General features: G+C 39.4%; 1 protein-coding gene across 1 annotated transcript in view; it reads right to left on the bottom strand.

Moving 5' to 3' along the window:
• CHRNA9 (cholinergic receptor nicotinic alpha 9 subunit) overlaps window positions 1–15,756 on the bottom strand; it is a 36,803-nt gene that overhangs the window by 16,054 nt on the left and 4,993 nt on the right. The window contains exon 3 of the mRNA XM_018564438.1: window positions 15,514–15,627. Within this exon, the coding sequence (XP_018419940.1) occupies window positions 15,514–15,627 (114 nt within the window). The remainder of the gene's footprint in view (window positions 1–15,513; window positions 15,628–15,756) is intronic.

The raw sequence follows: 15,756 nt of genomic DNA, 5'->3' as shown, positions 1-15,756 counted from the left end.
TATTTCTTTATTTTTCTATTTCCAGAGTAGTAATTTTGAAGTGAAACAGCTAAATAAACAGTTGAAATACATATATGGGAGCTTTTACCGGTCTGGTATGAATTGCCGGAGGGAACCGTACGCTGTATTGTTTTTAATTGTTCCAGTGGACTGTCAAACGTTTAAAAGAAAAAAAGTAAACATTTAATGTCCCTTTTCTGCAACATAATTATTGTTTTTAACTCATCCGAAATTAATGAAAATGGCAAATCAAATTGACTGTCAGACCCGAATCCCGAAAAACGAAATAAGGAAACATCCGAAAAACAAAACTATACAAATTCTTTGGCTGGCGCACATGTCTAATAAATACTTATGTATTTTCTTTACCAAGGTAAGTGAGCTTATTTCTAACCTTCATAAGTCTAAACTCTTATAAGGATATACAAAAATCCCACAGTGCCTCTGAAAATGTTCTCATTTTGGAGTCCCAGCTTGAAATTTGACCATGAAGGAGAGGAGAAAACTGTTGAGCTCATACAAAGCCCATAAACTGGTATTATTTAAAAATATATTTGACAAAGTTTAATAAATACTTAGGTATTTTCTGTTCCTGTCTGTAGTTCTGCTTTGGTGCATATTGCCATCTGCAGCCACATCCCTCCAAAGCCTCAATTTATAAAATGTAAAAAAAATTTTTTTAAATCATATGAACAGATTAGAAGTACATCAGCGAGAGTATTTTCAGCTATGCATAAAATTCATTCTCTGCCATCAATGCCAACAGAGGAGCATTTTTCACTTTTTACTGTTATTATCACAACTACTTCTCTTCTCTTTTTTTTTACTTTGCATCTACACCCATTTCAAGTTAGCAAACAAACATTTTTAGATCAACCTTTTATGTATTTTTTTTACCTCAAAAACACTAACACAGAATGCTTTCTTGGTTGTTTCTTCTTCTAACAAAAAAGACAGAAAAGTAAGTAGAAAAGAAATCTAGAAATAAAAAATAAAAAATCTGCAAAAGGAAAATATATTGGATAAACAATAACAGACAACCAAGAAATAGTGATGATTATAAAAAGCAAGAAGATAATTGTATAACATTTTATAATTAAATTTTAACAATTTAGAAATTGTTAATAGTTTCTGTTTTAACGCTCATGAAAAACAAAACTGAGCACAGAAAAGCGGGAATGTAGCCTATAGTAACCAATAAGAATGCTTTTTTTCATTTTTCAGTGCAGAATACAGAGTATAAGATGATTGCTAATGGCAAAAGCCCAATTGTGGCTTTACTTCTGTTTTTTTCTGGATTTGTGTATTGAAACGCACTGTAGACAACCAAGGTGTAAAGGATGAAAGGAGGAAGATAAAACAAACATCCTAGTTATCATGCTGGGTAAAGCGGTTTATTTATCCCCATATACTACATAGACATGCTGTGCTCTCCGACCCCCAAGTCACATGATCAGTGGCTTGTTTGATGGGTTTCCTGCTTTAGGGGTATACGAGAAACAAACACGTATTCAACTGCGGATGTAAAGTCAAACTGTGTCACAGGCTGTAATCCTGTAGAAAGATCTTTACATTGATTTAAACTTCACAGATTTACAAGTTAATGAATTGTATGAGAGTTAATTTTTGTTTAAAAAATATTATCTTGTCTAGCACAATGAAATTATTACTGTACTTAAGCAATTTGTCATTCCCTATTAATGTTATTTATTTGGTTTGATAACTCAGTACATTGTTTATTACATTATAAATGATTAATAAAGCAAATCTGTCAAACATAAAACACATTACTGTTTTTAGGCTTTAAATTTAAAGGAAAATCAGTGATTTTGATGCTTTTTATTTAAAGTGAAACTCTGGTGTTGTTCAATAAGTGCAACATTCTTCAAGTCAACTTAATAAATGCAAGGATTTAAAAATGTAATTGCAGCTTCTACCTGGTTCAGCGTTGTAGATTCTAAGGCATTGTAATTACCGAAAATATTTTAAATTCATGTTAAATTGGAGGTTCTGTCTTTATTAAAATGAGCCAATTTGTTTCAGTTTTATAAGACTGTACCCTGGCATTACTATAAATATTCCAAATACAGGAACAAGGTAATGTCATGATTCCACAGGAGAGAAATGACCAATTCTCTGGCAGTTATGAAAAATAACGCCTGGTTGAAGATTGCAATGGAAAGGTACATTTAATAACATTAAATGGATCATACAAAATGGATCATAAAGATAGTATTATACCATATTTTGAAACTGGATTTTTCCCCTACGATTCCATTCACAGCTACAATGTAGGTGCATTTAGGGATTCCTGCGTCAGGAACTTCCTAATTCAGAAATCCCAAATATGACATTTAGAAGCAGCACCGGTCACCTGTTCAAGTTAATGATCACTGATGAACGCTAATTCGTTAATGAATGCCGTTTCTAAATGGCAGATTTGGGATTTTTGCTGCAGGATTTCGCAAGTTCCCGATGCAGAAATCCCTAAACGCATCTACATTGAAGGTGTGAATGAAGCATAAATCTCTGATCTGCGGAGGATAAAGCTGATGTTGTACTGCTCTATGCGTGAATACTGCAAACAATTATTCAGCCCTTTAGTAATACATTGTAATATTATCCTGGGGAGGTATAGATAGAGTCGAAAACATGCTGCTAAGATCTGCTGAGTGACCTTGTGCATTCTTTTTATGGTCATAGATTCCCTTTAATGACTGTTTATATATATTTGGTGCATGCCTGGAATGTTTAGAGCACTTCCAATTATTACAAATTAATATAGGTAGTTATTTGTTTCCAATTTTACACCAAAGTTACAATTATGTCAGATGTGTCTATTCACGAAGCAGCCAAAGGATCTAGTCGTAGCTTTGGCCGATCCTTCGGCTAGCTTCGGCCCCCGGACCCCTTCGGTTCAGTAGAAGTGAAGGGCTGCTGTACGGGCTATTCACTATAGCCCGTACAGCTCCCGAACGTGGCCGAGCGGCTCAGTCGAGCCAAAGGCATATGTCTCGAACGCTCAGCGGCATTCAGCTATTCACTCACTGCTGGTTGGCATATATAAGAATAGACCGAACAGTAGCGAGTAGCCTGCCGGAGGTTCGGCTTAGCCGATCCAAATGTTGGATCAGCTGAGTCGAACTCCTTCTGCATTTCGGGTCGGCCGAACATGCTGAGCATGTTCGGCCGACCCCAAGCCACCCGATGTATGACTGATTTCAGCCGATATACGGCTGAAATCAGCCGTACCAGCCTGAAGTGAATAGCCGAACAGCGTTCGGCTCACTTCGCTTTAAGTCGGTTATTCACTCGGCTGCCTACGGCAGCTTAGTGAATAAACCCCTTAAAGTAAATCAGGCACACCACCGGTCAATGCCTAAGCAGGGGAAGAGAGATCTGCATGTCAAAATGAATGGCAGATTCAGAGACACAGTACAGACAGCTGCATGCAAATCAAGACTTTTCCTACTAGGTTCCTTCTAAACCTGCCTGTTGGTTCTTACCAATAGCACAATGGAGGCAAGAAGAGGCAGGGACTAGCTTTACTGTATATGATGTTTCACTGTTGCTCACCTGGTTTGGTGCCATCATCTCCCTCTTTCTTCATCTTGGAGCTAACTCACTGTTCCTGGTTTTTGCAGCTGGCCCATTCATCAAGAACGTGGAAGAGACAGCCGGCCCATTTATCAAGAACCAGATAGAGATAACCGGCCCCCTGATGACATGCTGCAGCGGAAGCACATGTTCTGCAGATCGCCCCAAAACCTCCTGGGATGTGTGACATGTGGTTTGCAAGGAGGCTGTGGGCAGCGGGGGTTAAGTCATTCTCACCTAGGCAAGAAATACAGAAAGACAGGTAAACAAAATGGAGAATGGAAAGGAAAGAAACAAACAAATTATGCTATTTTGTAACAGGAGGGGGCAAAAAATAAGCTTGGAGAAGTGGAGAATGATGGTGAAGGTCTGCTTAGTTAGCAAATAGTGCTTAAGCAGCATGTTTTGCCCTGTCAGAAAAAATAATATTTTGTATGTTGAAGGATGCTGTACTCTGCTTTGAGAAAGATAAAATAATACTTTAACACATTTGTTAGAAGCGTAGAATGAGACATTTCAATAAAGTTCTAATAAAAAAAAGTGTGATGCGCCAGGATAAGTGCATCAGTACTGTGTCTGGGAAAATACACCGGCGGCTGTGCGTTGTAGTGCAGTTGCTGGTGTGAATGCAGCCTAAATGGCAGACCGTGGTGCAGACACGGACTGAGTGGCCTTTCTCTCCGGACCTCAGCTAGAAGAAAATTTTTGTGCTCCGGACCTCTTTAAATTTTAATTCACTACACCTGTTCTAAAGCAAATCCTGCCCCAGTAGTGTTTTAATTATCTAACATATGATAGAATCATTGAGCCTCTTTTGTGTTACGGATGACAATATGAACATTAGTTACATTTTATTTTTCCGCACAGTGGTGTTTAAGATATAGAATGCACATAAAATGTGTAGAGGTTTGCATGTATGTATCATTTACAGTCAAATGTAAAGTGCACAGAAGGTGTGTCATAATAACAGGAATAACAGGAAAAACTTGAATTTAATCTTTACAGCTGAATTCTAATTAATACATTATTATGTAGAAGTATTAGTGTGAATCATTGTTTTTATTTATTTTAACATCAGTCTGTATAAATCCACGAATATAAACTGTTTCAATGTCCTTCTTATAAAACAGAAATACGTCACATTTTTGTTCCTTTAAATACCTTTTGATGCCTTCTGTTTTACGTTTTAGTGTGTATCAAGTTTCCATTCCTGAACATCAAACTCACCAAATGAAAATAGATGGAGAGAGAGATATATGCATAGAAGGGCCATATATACATAGAACATTTTAATTAAAAAAAATGTAAATTAAATAAAAATAAGACCACTAGGATCCTCATATATGTTATATTGTACATTCAGCAGGAGCAATGCCATTTAAAAAAAATATCAGTAAATGTGAATGTGCCAAAATTGCTGAATTACATTGCTGACACTACTTTGTTTCATATTGTTCTACAATATTGTCACTTAATTTTACATGTAACAGAATAGCTTCTAACGAACTGGTAGATATTCAGTAATGCTCAGAACAATGTGAAAAATGTATTAACCAGTCAGGGAACATTTTTATAATATTTGGATTGTTTCAGACTAAAGTAAGAATGATACAGAATGATTGGTTAGTATGGCTTACTGGACGTGGTTGCTTTGTGCACAGCCCTAAGAAATAACCCTCTCATGTGACCTCATAAACCATATAACAACCTAAAAGTATTAGCATATTGCTGTGAATTTGTATTCCTAGAGCAGCATTCTTCCCTAACCCACAAACACAGTCTGAACCTCTTCTAGTGTAACTGAGCTTATCAACCCTTTGTAGAACCATATGGAGTATCTAAAGATGTTACTGAGATAAGATTACATTTTCTAGGTAGTTAGTGACTGAACATCACATTGCTCTTCTGGCAGGTGCTTCCTGTGAACCAAGAAAACATATCAGTGTGGTTTGGTTACTACTATGCATTTTGTTAAATACATGTTGAAGTTAACTCTTCAGCGAAAGAGAGAAAATTGTTAACATGAGGTCCAGAGTGTAGACCAGTATATTTCAAGACTGTAAATGATTGATAGAGATATAGAAAGATGATGGCGAGAGAGAAATAGATAGAGAGATAGATAGATAGATAGATAGATAGATAGATAGATAGATAGATAGATAGATAGATAGATAGATAGATAGATAGATAGATAAGGCTCTAAATGTTTTTGAATATTTAGTCTTATATTTGTGATATACTTCCTGTGTTGTGCTTGTCATTTCTGGCTATAAACTACAAGCATCGACCAGTACAAGCATTATTGGTAAGAAGCATGCAGCAAAGGGAATAGGAATTAAGAAACAGCAACCTCTTGGGTGTGATAAGCGGTGCCATTTGCGGTCATTTGCGGTGCCATTTTCTGCAAAAAAAGTTATAATTTTGTTACTTCATATATATTGGCTTGGATGAGACAGGGTACACTGTACAGGTTTAGTGCTCTGTAGTTGTGACAAAGACAAGCAGATTTTTGTACATGTGCGGAAAGCAGCAATAGATCTGTCCTATTTAACTAGAATGTCAACTTCAGTTAAAATTTTTGAACCCCATTTTACATTCAAATTCGTCCCACAAATGCTCAATTGGATTGACATCTGGTGATTGTGGGGGCCACCTAAGCAAGGTAAAGTCTCTCTCCTGTTCTTGAAACCACTCCTGCACAATACGAGCTTGTTGGAAGAAGCCATCTCCATTGGGATACGCCATCAACATGATAGGATGAACTTGATCAGCAACGATACTTTGGTATGTTGTGCTATTCAAACATTGTTCCACACGAATTAAAGGGCCCAAATCATTCCAGGAAAACATGCCCCAAACCATAACACTGCCTCCACCAGCTTGAAGGGTTGTACTCATGCATGTGGAGTGCATGCTTTAATGCTGTTCCCGCCAAATTCTCACTCTGCCATCTGCATGCTGCAACTGGAAACGTGATTCACCGAACCACATGACTTTTTTCCAATGCTCGACTGTCCAATCCTTGTGTTCCTGTGCGAATTGGAGACGTTTTATCTTGTTAAGAACAGGCCTTCGGCTTCCATATCACATACGATGCAGTGTGCGGCGAACAGTGCGTTCAGAGATCATTTAAGAGGATCCCTGATTAAGATCTGCAGTAATTTGATGCACTGTTGCCCTTCTGTTGTCTTGTACCAGTCTTGCCACTCTCCGTTCTGCCCTTACATTGACTAGTCGCTGACGGCCACAATTTGCACGTTCAGACCCAGATTTTCGACTGACAGTCCAGTCTTTAAACACTTTAACAACAGCTGCTTTTGAACATTTAACGAATTTTGCTGTTTTGCTGATACTCGCTCCATGACTCCAAGCGCCAACAATCATCCCACGTTCAAAGGCTGTTAAATCGCATTGTTTACCCATATCTTCAGAAAAAAAACACTTCTACTGTCGTGGTAAACAACCTGCTTCCCTATTTATAATGGTCTGGCCCTCTAGCAACTTCAGCGCAAAATTATAGCTAATTATAGCTAATTTGCCTAGAAACGTCAGGTGGTCATAATAATCTGGCCACTCAGTGTATAAAAATATATTTCTTGCTGTTTGTTACGTATATGTTTTGAAGTGACATTAAAGTTTTAAAAAAATTCCCCCCCGCCCAAAGCTGGTGTATGCACTTACCTTAAAGGATGCCTCTTGATCTGATCATTTTCTTCTTTCCTGTAGTTTTCATCAGTTCCTCCAGCGGTGCCAGTCTCTGATACAGCTCTGACTGCTGCGTCTTCTGTGTCCCACCGAGTCTGTGCGGGTGCACACTGCCGGGCTGCCTGCATTGACTTACCTTGTGTCTTTCCTCTTCTCTCAGCCAAAGATCTATTCTGCTAATGTACCCGACCCATAATCCTTTGCGGCCGCCCGTGAATCTTCAGATCTTTGGACGGGAGCGTGCGGCGGAGACACAGGTAACTTTAAACCTGTTTGGTAACCTTGTTTGTTAATGTTTTTTGCATATATTTACTGCTAGCTAGCAGTAGATATATGCAAAAATCTGCGAGGGGTTAAATACCGTTTAAGACTTTAAATTGAAGTGAATCTATACTCTTTTTTTTACAATTTTTAGTTTTGCACAGAGTGGGGAAGGGTTTATTTTTTGTTGCCTGTGTACCATAGGGAAAACTTACCTTCCTGCCCCAAAGACACAATTGGAAGTTATGGTAAATCTCTCAAAGGGGAATTCCTTTCTTAAACAGTTGTCCCCTTTGGAAGATTTATCCTCACCTCTACAATTTGGAAACAAAATGTGACAAAGGGTCTTACCCATTTCCACTCTATCCAAAACGAAAAAAAAAAAAGCTTTTTCCTAGAGTTACGCTTTATCTAACTTAACTAAAGTTGTCTGCACAGTTAAGGGTGTCCCTATTGAGGACAAAGGGCTCTACAGAACCTGAATGTTACTTACTGCTAAAGTACCAACATACCCCATGGAGGTGTCCACTAAAATAGCAAAGTTCCAGAATGATGTTTTCTGAGAATGTTTTTGTGTTTCAATGTTTACGTTTTGTAGAGAACTACAATGATGGCTGCAACATTGTAACATTCAGTAACATTGACCAACAACTTGTAGATATACGGAAAATATGCATGGTGGTTAAAGTTATGTTGCCAATAAAATAGAAAAAAAAAGAAGCTATGTAATCGTCATCAGAGAAATATGCCAATAAAGCATGCTGGTTTGCCAATAAAGCATGTCCATGCCAGTTTATTTCATGTCATATGTGCTTATTAACTAGGTGAAAAAAAACTAAAGGTGAAACTAAGATTACACAATGGATATATCTATATATAAAGAAATATTTTTCAGGAAAGCTGAGGAACCAAAAGAGGAGACGCAGCACCTGAACGCAGATAATGCCTGAATCAAAGAATGCAATGTTTTAGGACGGTGTTTAGGGTTTGTTCACACGAGTTACAGTACAGTACGTTCCAGCACGGTTAGCATGGCTGGTTGGGCATGGCTGGTGGGCATGGCTGGTGTGCCATTGACTTCAGAACGCAGGAGGGAGTTTACTATGCGATACAGTGCATTAGAGTCAATGACACCGCAGCCATGTCCCCCACCCACAGTGCGATCACCCGCACCCGGAACGCAGGCATCAGTGCCTGCATTCCAGTGCAGTGCGATCTGCAAACATAGTGCTTACAGCATTTTTGCGGATCGCACTGGACTGGAACGCAGGCACTGATGTGCCTGGGTTCCGGCGATCGCACTGTGGGCGAGGGGCATGGCTGCGGTGCCATTGACTTCAATGCACCGCCACGCCCCCTCCCGCGCTACTGAATGCAGGTGTTTTTTCGTTGGTAGATCTCATTGAGCTCGTCATTTGAAAAGTAGATCTCCAGACGAAAAATTGTGGGCGCCCCTGGTCTAGAATATATAAAAAATTTGAATAAGTGCAAGCTATTTTTTTTTGTTATTGATAACAGTAGCAATGGTAAAATAATGAACAGTATTTTAGCTTAACTGATAAAAAGTCTTCAGTGGATTGCTGTGAATCACTGGGGTTGATTCACTAAAGGGCAAATAGGCTATTTACTTGGCAAGGTAATTTTCCCCAGCTTAGTGGATGAGGTCAACCTCTGCTTACTTCCATCATCCAATCATGTACGAGGTAAAAGCACAAATACTGTTTATTTCATATTCCTTTCACGTGATAAGTTATTCTTTGCAAAGTGACTTTTCACCACATTCACTAAGCTAAGGGAAAATTCCCTTGCAAAATTAACAGCCTATTTTGCATGTCTCTACACATGTGGTCACTTGTGTAAAGTCCAAAGATGATCATTTGTGGCCACTGGCACCTAAGTTCCTAAAAACATATATGAACAAAGTGGTTGTTACAGAAGGCTGATGAGCTGATCAAAAGGGAAAGCATGACCGTTGGAACACAACCAAAGCTTGACATGTTATTTTTTTTTTCATACAATATTGTTTTTAACTTTTGTTATTTTTGTTATGCATCTTTAAAGGGTACTGTGAAATTATTTATATAAAAGGAAATGTAAAGGTCAATACAAAATAAATCTGACAAATATTTTGAGCTTGTTTAATTCTACCGACACATAAGAAGCATACAGTATATATAAAGCAGTGAATGTGACATTTACTTCTCTGTAATTTGACACACATACACCAGAAAAATAAACCTGCATTGAATATTTTAAGAATGTCAAATTTACTGCTTCATAAATATGCCGCAAATATACAATTATGAGATTACATGAAAAAAAAGAAAATCTATAAATAAAAACATATATTTGAGGTTTAAACCTTTTAATTGATAAAATGCCAGTTAATTAAACAGAGAACACAGTAGAATTTCAAAAACAAATACGTGCAGCTCAGATAAACTATAAAACTATAAACTATAATAAGTTCATATTCGTTTATGGATTAAATTGATGTCCTAGTTCCATAGTTACCTAGTTAGTCAGGTTGAAAAACGACACAAGTCCATCGAGTTCAACCTACTGAGAGAAGAAAAAAAAAAGAAAAGAAAAAGCTAAAACAGATCGCTATGACCACAGTTACCCACGGTTGATCCAGAGCATGATTCATGATTGAATGATGAAGCATGATTCAATTTGCTCCAACAGGGGGGAGAAAAGGTTTCCTGATCACAATTGGATATTCCCTGTTTCCATTTAATGATATACAAATGTAATACATGTCTTTTGAGATTTTCTAGGTAGTGCCCTTGTGGGTAACAATTCCATATACTTGACCCCTGCACAGAATAGGGAACATGTCATCGAGGGTTATTTACACAAACTACAACAGTAAAATTTGTTGTCAATTTCCTGTTAAAAATGGAATAAAACTTTTAATAACTTGTTTCAGTTTGTTTTCTTTCTGAAACATCGCTGCTCTGCAGTCCATAGTGAAAATACTGCATACTTTGTCTGTAAATAATTGAATCATGGATGTTTAAAGATAAATCCACCAACGTAGGATGGCTGCCAGAGATGTAATGTTGGCTTTTGTCATCCTTAATTATGACTCATTTGAGATCTAACAAAATGCAGTTTAACAAACTAGCAGTAGCATAGAAAGCTACTGTGGATTAGGCCTGCTTAATAGGTGGACTTTAATAGGACTGCTTAATAGGTGGGGTGCTATATAAGCACCAACAACACTCCCAAGTCCTCTGTAGGTTATAGCTGATATGCCAGGTGTATTTCAGAAGACAGAAGGGGCAGTATGGAGCTCTTGACTACAGTAGCTTGGTTGTTATTTGTACAATGCACTTGAAGTGAACCTCCAAAGAGATAAATATAGGAGCTCCCATTGCTTATTCGTTTTTTAAACTTGCAAGCTCCAGGGCTATCATACTAATCCTGGCTTCACTACCTAGTGATTCAGTGACCTGCAACAAGCTTGCAGATGAGAAGAACTAAGACAGCATATGTAGCACTGATATTTCTTACCCCAGAGTTCCACTTTAAGTGCATTATGCAAATAGCCACCAAGCTGGTGTGGTCAAAACTCTGGCCCATCCTTTCTGCTTTTTGTGTCTCCCTATTGATGCGTGAGCACCCACCATGGCAGTGACTAGCCAGTAGACATGTGCGATTCATTTTATTCCAAATCAAAATTCGTACGAATTTTCCAAAATTTGGACATTCGGACACGTACAAATTTCCGAATCCCAATGCATCTGAATGTGTCCGAATCCGAATTTCCATTTGCGAATTTCGGATCCCGTACAAATTTCGTTCAAAAACTAAACTGAATCTGACTTTTGCAACTTCGGGCATAGGGGCCGGGCCGAACACAATCAGCCTAATGTTCGGCCCGTCCTGGCCCCTATGCCGAAGCTGCTGGCCGCCAAAGGGTGCGGGGGAAGGGAGATGCCGGGAAAGTGCCCGGTATAGCCGATGGCTATACCGGGCCCTGCCAGACTGGCCATGTAACAAAACTATTCGCACTGACCGCCAATGTAACAAAAGCGTTCACAATGACCGCCAATGTAACAAACGCATACACCAAACACATGCTTAAACTTACCTTGTTCTTGCAGTCTTCAGGCAGTCAGGCAGTATTTTCTTCCTTAGCAGGGGTGGGGCGTCGGTATTGATTTGCATGTGAATTAGTTGCGATATTTACATATGAATGGCCCGCGGTTTATTGATATGCAAATCACCGCGGCCCATTCATATGTAAATATCTCGGCCGGGACAGGGGACAAGAACCGCACCAAGCTCCGGAGAGAGCACAGAGTAAAGACTAGAGAGAGCTGGGTGAGGAAATGTTTTTCTGGCCTCCCGCACCAGCTCCCTCTAGTGTCTACTGTGTAGTAGTGCCGGCTCTGCTCAGAGTCGGCAATCAGGCATAGCGCACCGGCCCGAATACAATCAGGTTGATTGTGTTCGGCCCGGCCCACCGGGCAAGTGCCCGGTTTGCCCTATGGCCAGTCCGGCCCTGTCAGGAGCTCGATCAAGAACCACAAAGAGGATGAATATTGACTTCAGTAGGACATCACTTCTCCCAGAAGGATCACTCCATCCAAAACCTCAATATTAAAGTACTAAAAGGGAATTTTAAAAACTCCCATGAAAGGAAAACATTTGAGATGAAAATGATTTTACATTTCAACGCCATAAAGGAGGGACTTAATGTGGATTCTGGTTTTCTGACATACTACCAGAACTTTTTATGAATTATATATATACATATAATACTAAAGCTGAGGCTCCCAGACCCATATTGCTTTCTGGAGCTCCCGAATGGTATTCGGAAATTCGGATACCGAATGCCATTTGGGTCTAGGAGCATCAGCTTTAGTATTAACCACACAAAGACTAGGGTGTTAGACCCCCTTCCTGTCCAGGCCATTTTTCAGTATTCAGCGCTGCGGTACTTTGACTGATGTTTATTCCGTCATACAACGCTGTACTGAAACGAATTTTATACCATTTTTTGGGGACAGATAGAGCTTTCTTTTGGTGGTATTTAATCATAACTGGGGCTTTTATTTTCTTACTATATAACAAAAAATTACCCTAAATTTTGAAATTCCCTATGAAATGTTATGAAACATTTATTATCACCCAATTTTTGGTAAAATATAAAAGACAGGGTCTCGTTGGATAAATAGACACCAAACATGTCAAGCCTTAAAATTGCATGCGCCCGCAAAATCGCAGAAAACGAACACAGCCAAAACTGGCCATAGGGGATGCTTTAAAAGCTTATACCGCTCATCAGATTAGTGTTATCAGTAATTAATGGCCCTAAAATTATTGCTCTCACTTCGAGGTTTGCGGCGATATGTAACATGTGCGGCACAATATGCGGAATAATCGTTTTCACATGTAGGCGCACCCGACGCATGTTTGCGTGTGTATGTGGGGCTGCGGGGGACTTTAAAAACATTTTTGTGTTATTTTACATTTTTTTTTATTTGTGACTATTTTTTTAAGCTTCTTTATTTTTTTATGCTTTAATTTTTTTTTAAACTTAATTTTTTTTTACACTTAACTTTATTGGTATCACATAGGGGGCTAAGAAACATGACAGGTTCTCTTTATGGAAACATCAGGGGTCACCTAGGGACCCCCAGAGAAGCTGATGAATAAGGGATCTGCTTCAGCAGCTTCTCACCCGCATCTGTTGCCGGAGAGTGACACTAAATGCGGAAGTGATGTAATATACATCACTTCCTGCATTGAGGTACTGGAGAGGAGATCAAAGGGAGATCATGTACTGAACCCCCTTTGATCTCCACTGACAGAGTCGATGTGCCGGTCCCAGCCGCACCGGGCACAGCAGATCTCTGGACCGGCAGCGGCGGTGATGGAGGCGGCAGTGAGTGAAATTTGTCAGTGCTATGAGCACTATGGGCATCTTCAATAAGTAAGTTTACAAACTTCTAGATCGATATGGTTATTAGGAGTGGGATGGAAGTGATGGAAATGCAATAAAGATATAAATATTTATTTTTTGACCACAGATACTCTTTAAACTCATGTTAATTTGGTTTCTTCTTCTTTTACAGTTACACTAACAAACAATTTTTAGGGAAATCTACAGATTGGACTGAATATGCTGTTTTGCTGCTTTCTATATTGAAAGCTAGAAATGCAAAATGGGGCTTTTCCAGTACTGTGACTCAGAGCTGCAATCCCCACTAGGACCAGCTTCTCAGTCCTGCACTGTGAGTGGGCACTGTGTTCATTGTGTAAGGTAACACTATATGAAAGCAAAGGGGATCCCTGCTGTATGAATCTACCAACCCCTGTAGGTAGTTAGTAGAGCATAATAAACAAAAATGAGGATATGATGCTTTCATGATCATTTTCTGGTTAATCTTCCACTGTGACTCATACATTCTAGAAGTCAGTAATTTCCCTAAGGTGAAACTGATAGACAAGCACTGCAGAGTAAGAGAGAAAACAAGAGCAATGGCTTTCTGTACTGTTAAAGGTTAAAGAGAAACCCTATGCATGTGTTTGAGCCATAAACATATATGTATTACATATTATTTTCCTTCAGGTTTTGTAAGAGCTTTTGAAGTATTACCTAAGATACCGGGGAAATGATTTTTATTATTACCATGAATGAGAACTTTAGATACAATATATATACTGCAGAAAATATTATTGCACAGCTAAGTAAAAGATAACTTTCACACTCATTAAAGCCCAGCTCCAGCATGAAAAATAAGCCTGTCTGGAGTACTCAACCTATTTTCTATTTTATTCAACCAGACTCCAGGGTTCCTGGATTAACTGCAAATATCTGCACTTCAGTGTGGTTTAAAAAAGTTTAGCTTTAAAAGACTTTAGACTTCGAAAAGGAGATCACCGACATCAGCATTTGCATTTCTTTCAGTAGAGGTTTGAGGTAAGTTAAAGTGACACTAAACTTAAAATGAATCTTAAAAATGTCTTCAAGTACCTTAACTATTAACAATAATGCAGCTTACTTGTGCATTACTCAACTGTGAATCCTCAAATCATCTCTGAGTTGGTGCTGACACTGTCCTTCCTTCTGGAGGCTGGCTACTTTTGTTCTCCATGGTCCCTGTGTGTGTTATAAAGTAGACACCACTCCAAGCTCAGCTACACAATGTTTGGAGATAGCCTGCCACCCCCTTTCCGGCCAGAGTGTCACAGGTTGCTAAGAGCCGGGCAGGGAGATGTGTAAGAGCCATACACATCTCCACAGCTAACCAGGGACACTGATCTCCAGATAGCAAACTCTCCCGGGCGCTCCGGGAGTCTCCCGCTCCCGGCCACCAAGGAGAGAAACACTGCTTTTTCTTTTTTTTTTCTTTATTCTGACACGGAGCCGTGTCAGAATAGAAAAAAAAAAACTTTTTGGCCATAAGAATGCATTGCTAGATTCCTATTGGCTATTTCAAAAATTTTTCTGTTCTGCTCGGTACCACAGAGGGACCGAGCAGAATGCCGGCTAATTACTCACTGCTGTTCGGCATCTATAAGAATAGACCGAACAGCAGCAAGTAGCCTGCCGGAGGTCCGGCTTAGATGGTCCAGCTTAGTCCAGATGTTGGTTCGGCTGAGTCGAACTCCTTCTGCACTTCGGCCGACCCGAAGCCACCCGATGTAAGGGTGATTTCAGCCGATATACGGCTGAGATCAGCTGTACCAGCCTGAAGTGAATAGCCGAACAGCTGAATAGCCGGCAGCTTAGTGAATAGACCTCTGAGTCTCTCATTGCTTCTTAACTGTTGGAGGCAATCTTGTGAAGCCTGAGATTGGAGCAGGCAAGCATCTGTTGTGCTTTTTTGAGACTGATTGCAAACTCATTGGAAGGTAAAGATTTTAAGCAGTCATCCACATAAAAGTCTTTTTCTATTAATTGTCTAGCATCTGAGCCATACTCAGACTCACCTTCTTGAGCAAAACATCTAAGTCCATAGATAGCAACTGCAGGAGAAGGGCTGTTGCCAAACATGTATACCCTCATGCGGTACTCTATGATGTCTGAACCAGAGAAGTTTCTCTCTGACAAGAAAGCAATGAAACATCTGCTGGATAAAATGTCCCCAGATTTTGTTTTAAAATTTTCTTCCTTGGCCTGGTGGTCAGTGGGGGGCTCCACGGACTCTGGTTGTGGCGGGGGTCTGCTGTGGT

Source organism: Nanorana parkeri, unplaced genomic scaffold (assembly GCF_000935625.1).
Source record: "Nanorana parkeri isolate BGI_ZX_2015 unplaced genomic scaffold, ASM93562v1 scaffold24, whole genome shotgun sequence".
Lineage (NCBI taxonomy): Eukaryota > Metazoa > Chordata > Amphibia > Anura > Dicroglossidae > Nanorana > Nanorana parkeri.
Note: the sequence above shows the minus strand (reverse complement) of the source record. Positions and strands in the feature narration are given on the sequence as shown.